Below are 12832 nucleotides of genomic sequence, written 5' to 3'. Positions count from 1 at the left end.
CCTGAAGGTTATCCCACATTCCCCACACTCATAGGGCCGTTCCCCTGTGTAGATGCGTTTGTGGGTAATGAGGCTGGAGCTCTGGCGGAAGCTCTTCCCACATTCCCCACACTCGTAGGGCCTCTCCCCAGTGTGGATGTGCTGATGGATGACGAGCTGGGAGTTGCAGCTGAAGCCCTTCCCACATTTCCCACACTTGTAGGGCCATTCCCTGGTGTGGATCATTTGGTGGCAGATCAGGCTGTTGCTGTGGCTGAAGCTCTTCCCACACTCCAAGCACTCATAGGGCTTCTCCCCATCCTGAAGCTGCTCATGGACCACCAGCTCAGAGCCCCGGCTGGATCTCTGGTCACCTTCCCTGCACAGGGTGGGTCTTTCCCCCTCAGAGGAAAAGGGGTTTGGAGCCCCTCCTCCTGCGGGATCTCCAGGGCTTTTCCTCCCCATTGGATTCCTGCACTGTGGAGCTGCTCAAAATGGCCTCTTCCACGAGGTTCTGCCCCAGGGATTTGTCCTCTCTGGTCTCCATCCTCAGCTCCTTGTCTGAGGGAGGAAGGACAAGGAGAGGATGGGATTTGCCTCCATTCCAGAGGGAAGGGGAAGGAGATCCTCCCAGTGTGTCCCCAGCAGGACGGTGTCGGCAGCGGGGTTGTCCTGCAGCCGGGGCCATGCTGGGCTGGGAGATGGAGCAGAAGAGAGGGGGAAAGGGGCACTGACTTCCTCCTCACCTACTTGGGTTTCCTGGGGCATCTTCCTCTTTCTCACAGCCTCCTTCTCCATCCGGACAAGGTTTAGGATTGGGAAATCCTGGTATGGGTAAAATAGGGGAAGAGTACATTGACTTTGAATGTCTCGGTCCAAGTCCATCTCTAGAAGTCACCGGTCATCTGGGGCCCATAAAAACCTCCCAAACACCAAAATTCAGCCCTGAAATTGCCTCCCAGGAGCTCTCCATCTCTGGTCTCTCGCCTTTGGTGTTCAGGGGTTCCTCCCTGTCTCAGCTGCTGGGGGTTACACTTGCACTCAGGTTCCCCTGTCTGCTCAGTCCCTGCCCTTTTCAGGCTACTGGGAGTGCCAGGAATCCAAAAAGTTTCCCCTGTTTCCATCTCCTCATTTAGGGATGATGGGGCTTTTTGGATTCCCATGGCCCCTTCTCCCCTGATGCTCTGCTTTGGAGTGCAGGGGGTCCAAGGATTCCCCCCCGCTCCTCTCCAGGCTGTTGAGGGTCCCGTGAATTTGTGGTTCCTTCTCCTTTCTATGATCTTCCTTTGTCCCTCCTCTTCCATCCCTCCCCCTCCTCCCCCAGGAGCAGTGACAACCTCAGTGACCCATTCCCAAACCCCTCACAGCCCACGGCAGGAGCAGGGATGGAGCTGGGACAGGTCGGGATGGGCAGCGTGGGGCTCTCCGCTGCTCCCACCCGCTGGGAGATTGGGAAAATTGGGGGCTGCAGATCCAACCTGGGGCTGGCTGGGGACCCTGGCTGGGGACTGCCAACCCTTGAGGCTCCTCTGGGAAGATGCGGGAGGGGGGAACACAGAGAGGGCTGGGGGATCCCAGGAGTGGCAGCACTGGCAGGGACTGATTTGTACTGGGATCATCCTGGGATCGTCCTGGCAGTGGCTGAGATTGCACTGGCTGTGTACTGACATCATACTGGGATGATACTGGGAGCAGGTGGGACCATGTCAGGAGAGACTGTGATCACACTGAGGGAGACAGATCATACTGGGATCATACTGGGAAGATACTGGCAGTGAGTAGGAGGCTGCAGGGGGCAATTGAGACCAGGTTGGGGGCAAATGTGATATACTGGGAGTGAATGGGATCGTGCTGAGGCTGACTGGGAGAGTTGAGATCAAATGGGATCATGCTGGAAGGAACTGGGAGAAACTGGGAATATGCCCTGCGCTCCCCAGAACCCCAGTATCGCCCCCCATATGTCCCATAAGTGTGCCCCAAACCCTCCAAGATCCCCAAGTGTTCGCTCAGCACCCATTCAGGACCCTCCAAAGCATCCCTGGATCCCTGAATGCTCCCGACCCAACAGATGCCCCTTCCAGACACGGCTGGGAATTCATCTCCCATCATCCCAGAACACAGTTCCGCGCCCAAACCTCCTGCCGTGTCCCCTGCCCAAAAGGGCCCAGTTAGAGCTCCCCAGGTTCCCCCCAAGTGCTCCCGAGCCGTATACATTCGCCCCGAGGACCTGCAGCCACGGCTCGGACGCAGAAGTGCTCTCCAAGTGCTTCCCCACACCGCCAAACGCGCCTTCCGAGCCACTTCCTGGACTACAGCTCCCATCATGCTCCGCGGCGCCCATGGAACACTATTTCTGCCATGACTCCATCTCCCGTCATGCCCCACGCCCCACCGGAATCCACTGGAGATGCGCCTATAACTCCCGTGATGCTCCGCGGCCCCATTAAACCGTATTATACCGGCGCCTACAACTCCCATCATCCCCCGCGACCCATAGATTCCCTGTTACAGCCCCCCAAGTGCTCGCCCAGACCCCGAAGTATCCCCAGATTCCCCTCCCTGACTTCCAAGAGCCCCCCTGGATGCCCAAGTGCTCCCCCAGACCACGAATTGTCCCACAGAATCCCTAAGTGCCCACCTGGCTCCCCCAAGTGTCCTCCAGACCACCAAGTTCTCTCTAAATTCCGTCTCCAGACCCAAAACTGCCCCAAATGTTCCCCAGAAAAGTTTCCATGGACCCCAAAGTGGTCCCTTTTACCCTGTCTGAGAAAATGATTAAAAAATATGATCAAAGGACTAAAAGTAGGACAAATTAGCATAAAGAGGGATAAATAGTGATCAATTAATTAATGAAGGGAATTGTGGTACTTTGACCAAGGAATGATAATGTTTTTAGTTGCTAAAAATGTATCAATTCTTTCATATAAATATAAAAATTAGGTTCTAAAAATACAGAACAATATTATTATAAAATAATAAAATTTTATTTTTTTAATTAATTAGATTTTAATGATAAAGAAAAATTCTAAAGAGAAATGTTATCAATGTTTTGGGATGTCTGTCCCAGGTGGGCCATGTCAGACATGCTGAGGCTCGGGGTGAGGAGCAGGTTGTCCAAACAGGGGCAGCCTGCAAGGGATTCATTCTTCTCTGTGGCCAGACAGCCTAAGGAGACATTCAGCATCAGGATTGTAAAGAGTAAATCCTGACCTCCTGATCAGTACAGAAAGATGTTTTACAGTTTGAACAGTAGAATGTTGTCACTGTAAGGTGCCTTCTTTGTTAATATAGCTCATATTGTGTCATGTTTTTTAAATACCAATGTTGTTGTACCAGCCTTCTTTGCTAAAATATTGTTATAAATGAAATTAGAATTTTGACAACTAGGTCCCTTGGCTTAATGGCAGTTTAATTAAAAATGAATACAATTTACTAAACTGAATAATAGTGTGGTGTAAAAGAATGCAGTTTAGTAAAATAATACAGTTTAATAAAAAAATAAAATTTATATATATAATCTACTAGTAATTAAGTATGATTAAAGCATAAGCAAAACCCACCAGGGTACGGAGGCTTCCCACCCTGCCTCACCTTCAAAACAAAGCACTTCAAGCTAAACTCATATACTGTATGCTTATACATATTCATTAATGTTTCCTGTAAGTTTCCTCCTATTTCTGATTTTTCTGATTATACGTCACTTTTCTTCACGGCACATGCCTCACTTGTTGTTAGGAGGTCTTCAGTCTTCTTTTGGTGGTCTTTTGGTGAAGGCTTCTCTTCTTCCTCATTGTCCTTTGGATAACCTTACAGGTTTGCATGTGCGTACTAAGCCTTGTGTTATGTTAGTCTACTAATTAGCCTTATATTTACTAATCCTTACGCCCAATGCCTAAATTTCTTCTAATTTTGGTCCATCTCAAGGCCATTTTGGTCTTGAGACACCATTTATCTTCTAAACTACATCCTGTACCTTAATTTTGACATGTAACATCTGCAAAGGGGTACATCTGCTTTGTAACACTGATTCTTGATTGTTTCTAATAATAACTTTAATAACAGTTACAATTTAGTTAGCACGAACCAATTCCATTTATTACAACTGTAAATACCCCTTATGCACCTTTTTATTGGTTTCCATGCTAACGGCCTTGCTTTCTTCCTTGCTATGGATAAACTTGTATTTTCTCAATTTCTTCTTTTGCTGCCTCAATTGTTAGGCCTGCAGACCAGTTGCTAAGCCCATCCACATTCAGCTCTTAGTCTTCAGAGGGAAACTGTGAGCACAGTGAGAATCTCCCAGTGTGCAAGAGGGTCCCTGTGTGCCAGCTGCAGCTGGGGCCTCAGCCATCTCCTTTCTCAACAGGTTCCCCTCTGCAGCTTCACAGGAAAGGCCAAACACCTCCCTCAGGGACACCTGCACCACACATTTCACATCTCCATGCCCATACGTGATGTCCCTGTCACAGCTGCATTACCAGCTTGCTGCTGTGCAGATGCTGCCACCACCCACAGCAAGGCCCTGTGTCCCTGAAGGGACCTACCCTGCTCTGTGGCCTGGACTGAAGGTGGGTCCCTCCTGCCAGGGCAGGGCCTGACACAGCTCTTCTGTTCCAATAAAGAGATGGAGCTGTCACCCCAGTGTCTGGCTGGTACCACCAGCTAAGCCCACACAGCACCAGCCCTGGCTGAGCTCCATGTCCAGGAGCAGGCGGGGCTGACCACGGTGTGGGCAGGCAGGAGCCAGGCAGGGGCTGCTGTGACCAGCAGCGGGGCCCCGAGGGGCTGGGGGAGTCTGTGTTGAGTGTCCCTGGGCTGAGGGCACATTTCCTTCAGTGGCATCACCTGGGCCTGGACCTCCTCCAGTGCCATGCCCAGGAAAAGAGGGAACCATCAAGAGCATCTCATGGGACAGAACATGACCAGCAATGTCAGCAGGCAAAACCAAGGTTTTGTTTAGCAATGACCCTTTGATGAAGTCAAAGATTTACAATCAGTCCAGTACAGATTGGAGTACAGATGGGAGAACACTCAGGGGGTACAGCCAAGGCCATGAGGTCACAGCAGTCTCTGGGGTGACAGCAGGCTGAGGTGACAGCAGGCTCTGAGGTCACAGAGGTCCCAGAGCCCCGTGGTTGCACAGCACCACAAGGACCGAGCAGTCAGTCCCTGACCACGACTGTTGTGGCAGCAGCGGTGCTGACATTGGGACAGCGGTGTCAGGACAGTGGTGGCAGCAAGAGCTGCGGGGCTGGCAGTGGGCAAGGCACCATGGCCTTTGCTCTGCGCCTCCTCCTCCTGCTCCTCCTGGCAGTGGCCCTGCCTGACAGGGCTGCCCAGGCTGCTCCGTGGCAAGCACAGGGAGCAGGTGAGCCCAGGGCCTGGCTTCCCTTTCCTGAGACAGCACTTCCTTCTCCCTGGGAAGCATTGGGGATGGTTTTCCCCCAGGGCTTAAGGGAGGGCTTCCTCTGTGCGTGGGAGAGAGTCCCCAGAGCCCCTGGGCTGGTCCCGCTGCCCCACCAGGGATGTTGCATGGGGCCTGCAAAGAAGGTGGAGAGTGACCAGAGCCAGCCCAGAGCTCTCCAGGCCCCTCTGCAGCTTTGGCCATGTCCACTGACATCTGGCTGCCACGGCCTTTCCCAACCCCCTTGCAGTGCCCAGTTCCCTAATGCAGAAGGGGGTCCCAGCACACCATGGAATGGTTCTGATCTGTGCTTCCTTCCAGATGAGGGTGGTAGGAAGGCTCCTCCAGCAGCTTGGCTTCATGAAGATTTTCTGCCTCTGGAGCCCCATGCAGGTATATTCTCACTGTCCCAGCAAGAGATAATCATTGACCACCTGTCATGAACCAGGTGACAGAAGCTTCTGTGGCTGTTGAGTTACAGGTGTGTCTGCATCAAGGACATTTCAAGCTCCTTTTCTGGTTGCTGCACGCAAGCCCAGCTCCCATCACAGGGGTGAGTGGTGTGTCCTTGCTGATCCCACAGGCTTGAGCCCTGGTTCTCTGGGATCCATTCATCTGAAATGGAAATACTTTCTGTTAAGGTTCTCCTAGAGGGAGGAATAAACCCACAAAAGACAAGATGCTTAGTGAACTGGATAGACGCTATGGTGGGTCCAAGTCCCTCAGCCTTCTCCTGAGACTCAGCAGCCAGGGGCTTTCTCTGCACATCTGGACACACCGTGCCTGGCACAGTGGGAAGGGATCCATGGCAGCTTCACTGCCCCCTGCTTCTTTCATGGCCTGCAGGGCTGTTTCCCAGCCTGGCCTGGCTACAGCTTCTCCCCAGCCTCTGCAGGAAGGCATTTGGCATCAGCTGACAGGGAGCCCAAACTGCAGCACAGGCCATGCAGAGCCAGAGATCCCTTGCAATTTCCCAGTCTTGGGGTAGATGTGGAATGGCAGCTCTTTGGAGGAGGGAGGGCCCTGTCCTGGCTCCGAAGTTTTGATGGCTTCCTGAACCTTATTCATGACTTGGACAAGTATTGCCTTTTGAAGATGCCACCTTCCTGTTGGGGAACAGCCCCACCTGATCCAGCTGTGGCTCTTCTTTTCTCCAGAGATGAACCCAAAGGCTGTGCTGAAGGCAGCGTTTCCCGGAGGAAGCAGTGGCTCATGGGCAGCCTCTGCTGCAGGAAGGGAGGCCATGCCAGGCACAGTCCCAGGAGGTAATTGCTGTGCCTCTGGGCCTGAGCCCTGCTGAGGCTTGAGCTGCCATCTCTGTTGCTTGGCTGTGTGAGCACAGTGCAGAGGAATTATCCTGAGCAGGCTCAGGGCACTCGGCTACTGAGCAGTTCTGCTGAGGTCCCTCCATGGGAGACACATCCCAAAACCTGGCAGCGGCTTCAAGGAATGCCCATGGTGGGGAAAGGGCTGAGGGGAGGGTAAAGCTCCAGTGTGCCCTGAGAGGGCCTGGCTCTGTCCCCTTGGGCTGGGGGAGCTGTCCCAGCTGAAGGACGGGGGGCAGGAGAGAGGGCAGGACGGAGGTAGGGATGTCTGTGGCACTGAATGCTGCAGTTTGGCCCAGGGCTTAATGGTTACCTCTGTGGCAGGGAGAGCCCCTGGGCCCTGGGCTGGTGCCGCTACCCCACCAGGGATATTGCACAGGGCCTGCAAAGAGGGTGGAGAGTGTCCAGAGCCAGTCCAGAGCTCCCCAGGCCCCTCTGCACCTTTGGCCATGTCCACTGACATCTGGCTCCCTTGGCCATCCCCCGACCCCCTTGCAGTGCCCAGTTTCCTAAGGCAGAAGGGGGTCCCAGCACACCATGGAATGGTTCTGATCTGTGCTCCTTTCTAGACAAGGGTGGTAGGAAGGCTCCTCCAGCAGCTTGGCTGCATGAAGATTTTAAGCCTCTGGAGCCCCATGCAGGTATGTTCTCACTGTCCCAACAAGAAATAATCATTGACAACCTGTCACAAACCAGGTGACAGAAGCTTCTGTGGCTGTTGAGTTACAGGTGTGTCTGCATCAAAGACATTTCAAGCTCCTTTTCTGGTTGCTGCACGCAAGCCCAGCTCCCATCACAGGGCTGAGTGGTTTGTCCCTGCTGATCCCACAGGCTGAGCCCTGGTTCTATGGGATCCATTCATCTGAAATGGAAATACTTTCTGTTAAGGTTCTCCGAGAGGGAGGAACAAACCTACAGAGGATAGTAAGTCGCTGGAGACATCCAAACACATGGATAAGATGTTGAGTGAACTGGAGAGTCCATGTCCCTCAGCCTTCTCCTGTGACTCAGCAGCTGGGGGCTTTCTCTGCACATCTGGACATGCTATGGCTGGCACAGCAGGAAGGGATCCATGTCAGCCTCGCTGTCCCACTGCTGCTTTCATGGCCAACAGGGCTGTTTCCCAGCCTGGCCTGGCTGCAGCTTCTCCCCAGTCCCTGCAGGAAGGCATTTGGCATCAGCTGACAGGGAGCCCAAACTGCACCATGGGCCATGCACAGCCAGAGATCCCTTGCAATTTCCCGGTCTTGGGCTAGATCAGGTGTAGGGGCTGTTTGGAGGAGGGAGGGCCCTGGCCAGCCCAAATAACCTGGCCTTTCTCCTGATCCTTAACCATGACTTTAACAAATATTGCCACTTGAACATGCCACCTCCTCAATGGGGAATGGTTCTATCTGATCCAGCTGTGGCTCTTACTTCCTCCAGAGATGAACCCAAAGGCTGTGCTGAAGGCAGCGTTTCCCGGAGGAAGCAGTGGCTCATGGGCAGCCTCTGCTGCAGGAAGGGAGGCCATGCCAGGCACAGTCCCAGGAGGTAATTGCTGTGCCTCTGGGCCTGAGCCCTGCTGAGGCTTGAGCTGTAAATCTCTGCTCCTTGGCAGTGCCTGCCTTTCAGGGATTTTGCACAGAGCATGGAAAAGGTGTTGAGAATGTCCAGAGCCAGTCCAGAGCTTTCCTCAGGCCCCTCTGCAGCTTTGGCCATGTCCATTGACATGTGGCTCCCATGGCCTTACGTGACCTTCTTGCAGTGCCCAGTTCCCTAAGGCAGAAGGGGATCCCAGCTCACCATGGAATGGTTCTGATCTGTGCTCCCTTCTAGATTGGGATGGTGACATGGAGCATCTGGAAGTGCTGGTAAATGGCGGTTTGAAGACCTTGCCAGATGCTGGAGGCAAGTTCTCAATGTCCCTTTCCGCACAGAACAATCCGTGTCAAGGTGGCAAGAGCTCACTCATGTGCCATTTCCCTCAAGAATCTGAAGGTTGACGGATTCTGGAAACCTTGCCCTGCTCCCTTCTGGAGCCCTGAGTGATCCCACAGCATTGCTGTCAGTGGGAGGAAGGAGCATTTAGCTGTCAATCCTCTTCCTGTGTGTAATGCCAGTGTCTCCTTCCGTGTGCTCTGTGCAGCCACAGAGAAGAGCAGAGAGGGAAGGGCTGGGCTCAGGGCTGTGCCCTGGGGCTCTGCCTTGTGTGGCTCCTTTCTGGCCCCAGGGAACCTGAGATGCTCCTGCTCCAGCTGCCAAGCCCTGGCCCTGCTTGAGGCTCAGTTCAGAGCTGCTGGCAGCTCCAGGGAGTCCTTTCTCCCCTGACTGCCGTGCAAGGGGCTTCTTCCACCCCACTGTGGGCCCACTGCAGGCACGTGGTCCCCCTGTCCTTGCTCCTGAGTTGAAGGCAGAGATGAGGAAGTGCCTTGGAGGGCAGCAGTCACCTGGGTGTACTCACTGCCACTCCAGCCTGAAGAAGAATCTTCAGCAGTGTCACGGGAGTTGTTCTGTCCTGACTTTCTTTGCAGATGAACCTGATGATGAAGATGATCTGGATTCCCCATCCATATCAGTTACTGAGCCTGATGATGAGGAAGATTCTGAGGGTAGGTCAAGGCCTTTCCCCCTGGGAGAGCCGCCAGCTCAGAGCCCAAGGCTCGGCCAGGGTGGCATTGCTGCAGGTGCCAGGACTGAGCCGTGCACGTGTGTGCCCTTGTCCTACGTGATACTCTCACTGCTCCTGTGGCTCAGTGCTGCCTGTGCAGCAGAGATGAGAGAAGCTTCTGTGGCTGTTGAGTTACAGGTTTGTCTGCAGCAAGGACTTTCCCAGCTCCTGAGCTAAATTCTGCAAGCAAGCCCAGCTCCCATCGCTGGGGTTTGTGGTGCGTCCCTGCTGATCCCACAGGCTGAGCACTGGTTCTGTGGGATCCATTCCTGGGAAATGGAAATATTTTATATTATGGTCCCCTGAGAAAGAAGAACAAACCTATAGGAGATAGTAATGTAGCAATGGGGGAACTCAAATACCTGGACATAATCCTGAGTGATCTGGAGGGATGCCATGGTGGGTCCATGTCCCTCAGCCTTCTCCTGTGACTCAGCAGCCGGGGGCTTTCTCTGCACATCTGGACACGCCGTGTGCCCGGCACAGCAGGAAGGAATCCATGGTAGCCTCACTGCCCCACTGCTGCTTTCATGGCCTGCAGGGCTGTTTCCCAGCCTGGCCTGGCTGCAGCTTCTCCCCAGCCTCTGCAGGAAGGCATTTGGCATCAGCTGACAGGGAGCCCAAACTGCACCATGGGCCACGCACACCTTGAGATCCCCTGAAAATTTCCGGTCTCAGGCTAGTTCAGGTTTAGGGTCTGTTTGGAAGAGGGGTGGCCCTGGAGCATTTCCAAAACCGTGGGCATTTTCCTGATCCTTATCCATGTCTTTGACAAGAATTGCCTGGAGAAGACCAGGACATCACAGAGAAATTGTGCCATTTGAGCTCAGGGGGTTGAGCAGTCTTGTGCCAAGGGGTGGCAAGGTGCCTGCAGGCCCCAGCTCTGGAGGAAACAGAGAACGTCCTGGCTGTATCCAGCGTGCTGCCAGCTCAGCAGTGGAGCACAGCACAGGCTCACGCTGCCCATTGCTCCCACAGATGCAGCTGGCACCACAGCACATGCTCAGAAGATCTGGGAAAGCATGAGAAGAGTTTTCTACCAGGGAACAGATGGTTTGATTAAGTTAATGGCCATTGTGGCTGGTGGAGCAGTTTTCCTGATGATGTGCTGTGCCGGAATCTGGTATTGCCAGAAGGGAAAACGGTGAGTGTTTTGCAATCTCGGCCTCAAACAGCTTCTTGAAAGGCTGCTCATGGTCAGGAAACATTCCCAGTGAGGCTGCTGTGCACTTGTGGGTAATCAGTGGTTGCCCAAATAACTCTGCTGAGAGTTCTGCTGCTGCCCAGGCCTTTCATTGGCCTCTTAATTGCTGGGCCTTGTCCTGGGGAGCCCGCTGGGGCTGCAGCCAGTGCTGGCTCCCACTGAGGCTGCCTGGCCAAGAGCAGCCCCAGGAGCAGCAGGCAGAGGCAAAGCAAGGTGGGCAGGAGAAAGAGCGGGGACGAGATTGCCCCTGAAAGGCAGAGGTGCTCTGGGGCCCACTCCTGGCCAGGGACCCTGCCCAGAGCCATCCCCTGCTCGCTGGGGCCTTGAGGGGCAGCTGTCCAGCTGGGCCAAGCTGTGCCAGCAGCTCCAGCGGTGCTGGGGAGCCTTGGCAGCTCTGGGCCCTGCTGTGCAGGAGGGTCCCTGAGTGCCAGCGGTAGCTGGGGGCCTCAGCCACCTCCTCTCTCCACAGGAGCACCTCTGCAGCTTCAGAAGAGCAGCCAAAGATTTTAGTCTCTGAGAAGCTGACCTGTTATCCTCGCTCTTCACATCTCTCCCCATCTGCTGTGCTGCGGCTGCAACCCCGTCTTGAGGGCATCCCAAGACGCACACCTCCCAAGCGAGACCCTCTGCCCCTGAGCCCCCTGGCCCTGTTCCCTGGCCAGGACTGAAATTGGGCAGCCCCTGTCCACCAGAGCAGGGGTTGGCCCATGTTTTTTGTTCAAATAAAGAGATGGAGCTCTCACCCCAGTGTCCGGCTGGTACCACCAGCAAAGCCCACACGGCACCAGCCTTGGCTGAGCTCCATGTCCAGGAGCAGGCAGGGCTGACCATGGTGTGGGCAGGCAGGAGCCAGGCAGGGGCTGCTGTGACCAGCGGTAGGGCCCTGAGGGGCTGGGGGAACCCGTGCTGAGCGTCCCTGGGCTGTGAGGGCACATTTCCTTCAGTGGCATCACCTGGGCCTGCACCTCATGAGGCACACAGGGAAAATTTGGGCTCTCTCCTAAGGTGTGCAGGGATTCCCCATGAGGAGTGCAGTGGGGTTAAACTGAGAGGGGTTTTTACTCTTCTCAGCACAGCAAACGGGACAGTCTTGGCTGAGGTTTTGCAGAGCTGGGAGGAAGCCTCTTGTGAGCCCTTGGGCCCGGCCTGTGGGCACAGCAGGCAGGTGGAGCCCATCCCTTGAGGCCAGTCTGGGCTGCTCGGGCCAGGCTGGGCCGGGTGAGCCGGGCCATTCTCTGGGGCACAGGAGGCACCCAGGGCTATAACTGGGGCTGTGGTTTTTCAGCTTGAAGGGAGGCTGGCTCTGTTGGTTCAGAGGGCACAGCTTAGATCCCAGTTACCTTTGTAAACCTGCTGGGGAAGTGTTGAGGGCAGAGAGTTCCAACCCTTCTCACTGGGAAGCTGGGCTGATGCTGTGGGGTTTTTTAATTTTTTGCCCTCTAAATTTGTGTCCTGGCAGAGGATTAAGTTTGCTTGCTCTCAGTAAGCCCCTTTTCTTCTTGGTGCTGTTGTAAATGAAATTAAAATCAGACAACTAGATCTATTGAATTAACAGCAATTAAATAACAAGGGAAAAAATTATACAACTTAGTGAATTGAATACAAGGATGCAATATAATAAAATAATACTATTTAGTGGATTGAATAGATATTTGGTATAAAAGGAAAACAATTCAGTAAAAGAGTACAATTTAGTGAATATCTTCATATATATATATATATGTGAATATAATTTGCTAGTAATTGAGTATGATTAAAGCATGAGCAAAACTGTCTGGGGTATGGGCAGGGCTTCTCACCCTGCCTCACGTACCAAAACAAAGCAATTCAAACTAAACTTATATACTGTATGCTTATACATATTCATTCATGTTTCCCCTAAGTCTCCTCCTGTTTTTGATTCTTTAATTTTACATCACTATTCTTCATGGCGCAAGCCTCACTTGTTGCTAGGGGGTCTTCAGTCTCCTTTCGATGGTATTTTGGATGAAGGCTTACACTCATCCTCATTGTCCTCTGGATAACCTTACAGGTTTTGCATGGGTACTAACTGTTATGTAAATAAGCATTGTGTTCCACTAATTAGTCTTACACTTCATAATCTTCAGGCCTATGCCTAAAGTTGTTCCAACTTTATCCATCTCAAGGTTGATTTCTTCTTGGGACACCACTTACCTCAAAACTACATCCTGTACCTTAATTTCAACACGTAACATCTGCAAAGGGGTACATCTGCCTTGTATCACCAATTCCCTTGATTGCTTCTAATA

At 53.3% G+C, this 12832-nt stretch overlaps 2 protein-coding genes across 3 annotated transcripts in view; one reads left to right on the top strand and one right to left on the bottom strand.

Annotated features, from left to right (window-relative positions):
- Window positions 1-12832, bottom strand: part of LOC147646855 (uncharacterized) — a 153500-nt gene that overhangs the window by 36401 nt on the left and 104267 nt on the right. The gene's annotated exons all lie outside the window — the stretch shown is intronic.
- Window positions 5117-11304, top strand: LOC147646857 (uncharacterized). Of its 2 annotated transcripts, none has more exons than XR_015281778.1 (9): window positions 5117-5347; window positions 5705-5776; window positions 5865-5936; window positions 6541-6648; window positions 7278-7349; window positions 8527-8598; window positions 9222-10222; window positions 10337-10502; window positions 11032-11304. XR_015281778.1 is itself a non-coding variant. In XM_086872910.1 (9 exons), the coding sequence occupies exons 1-9, from the start codon at window positions 5251-5253 to the stop codon at window positions 11228-11230; spliced, it is 936 nt and encodes a 311-aa protein (XP_086729036.1). In that variant the 5' UTR covers window positions 5117-5250; the 3' UTR covers window positions 11231-11304. The 2 variants fall into 2 exon arrangements, 1 of the variants encoding a protein (XP_086729036.1); XM_086872910.1 differs by having other exon boundaries at window positions 9222-9299.

The sequence above is a fragment of the Cyanistes caeruleus genome, unplaced genomic scaffold (assembly GCF_971803275.1).
Source record: "Cyanistes caeruleus unplaced genomic scaffold, bCyaCae1.hap1.1 HAP1_SCAFFOLD_78, whole genome shotgun sequence".
Classification (NCBI taxonomy): domain Eukaryota; kingdom Metazoa; phylum Chordata; class Aves; order Passeriformes; family Paridae; genus Cyanistes; species Cyanistes caeruleus.
Note: the sequence above shows the minus strand (reverse complement) of the source record. Positions and strands in the feature narration are given on the sequence as shown.

What these genes read in the sequence shown, in the direction of transcription:
- LOC147646857 (XM_086872910.1), top strand. Translation starts at nt 5,251, where the DNA reads ATGGCCTTTGCTCTGCGCCTCCTCCTCCTGCTCCTCCTGGCAGTGGCC. An exon ending in GACCTTGCCAGATGCTGGAG is followed by an intron (nt 8,599 to 9,221) that starts GCAAGTTCTCAA and finishes CTTTCTTTGCAG; the next exon opens with ATGAACCTGATGATGAAGAT. An exon ending in TATTGCCAGAAGGGAAAACG is followed by an intron (nt 10,503 to 11,031) that starts GTGAGTGTTTTG and finishes CTCTCTCCACAG; the next exon opens with GAGCACCTCTGCAGCTTCAG.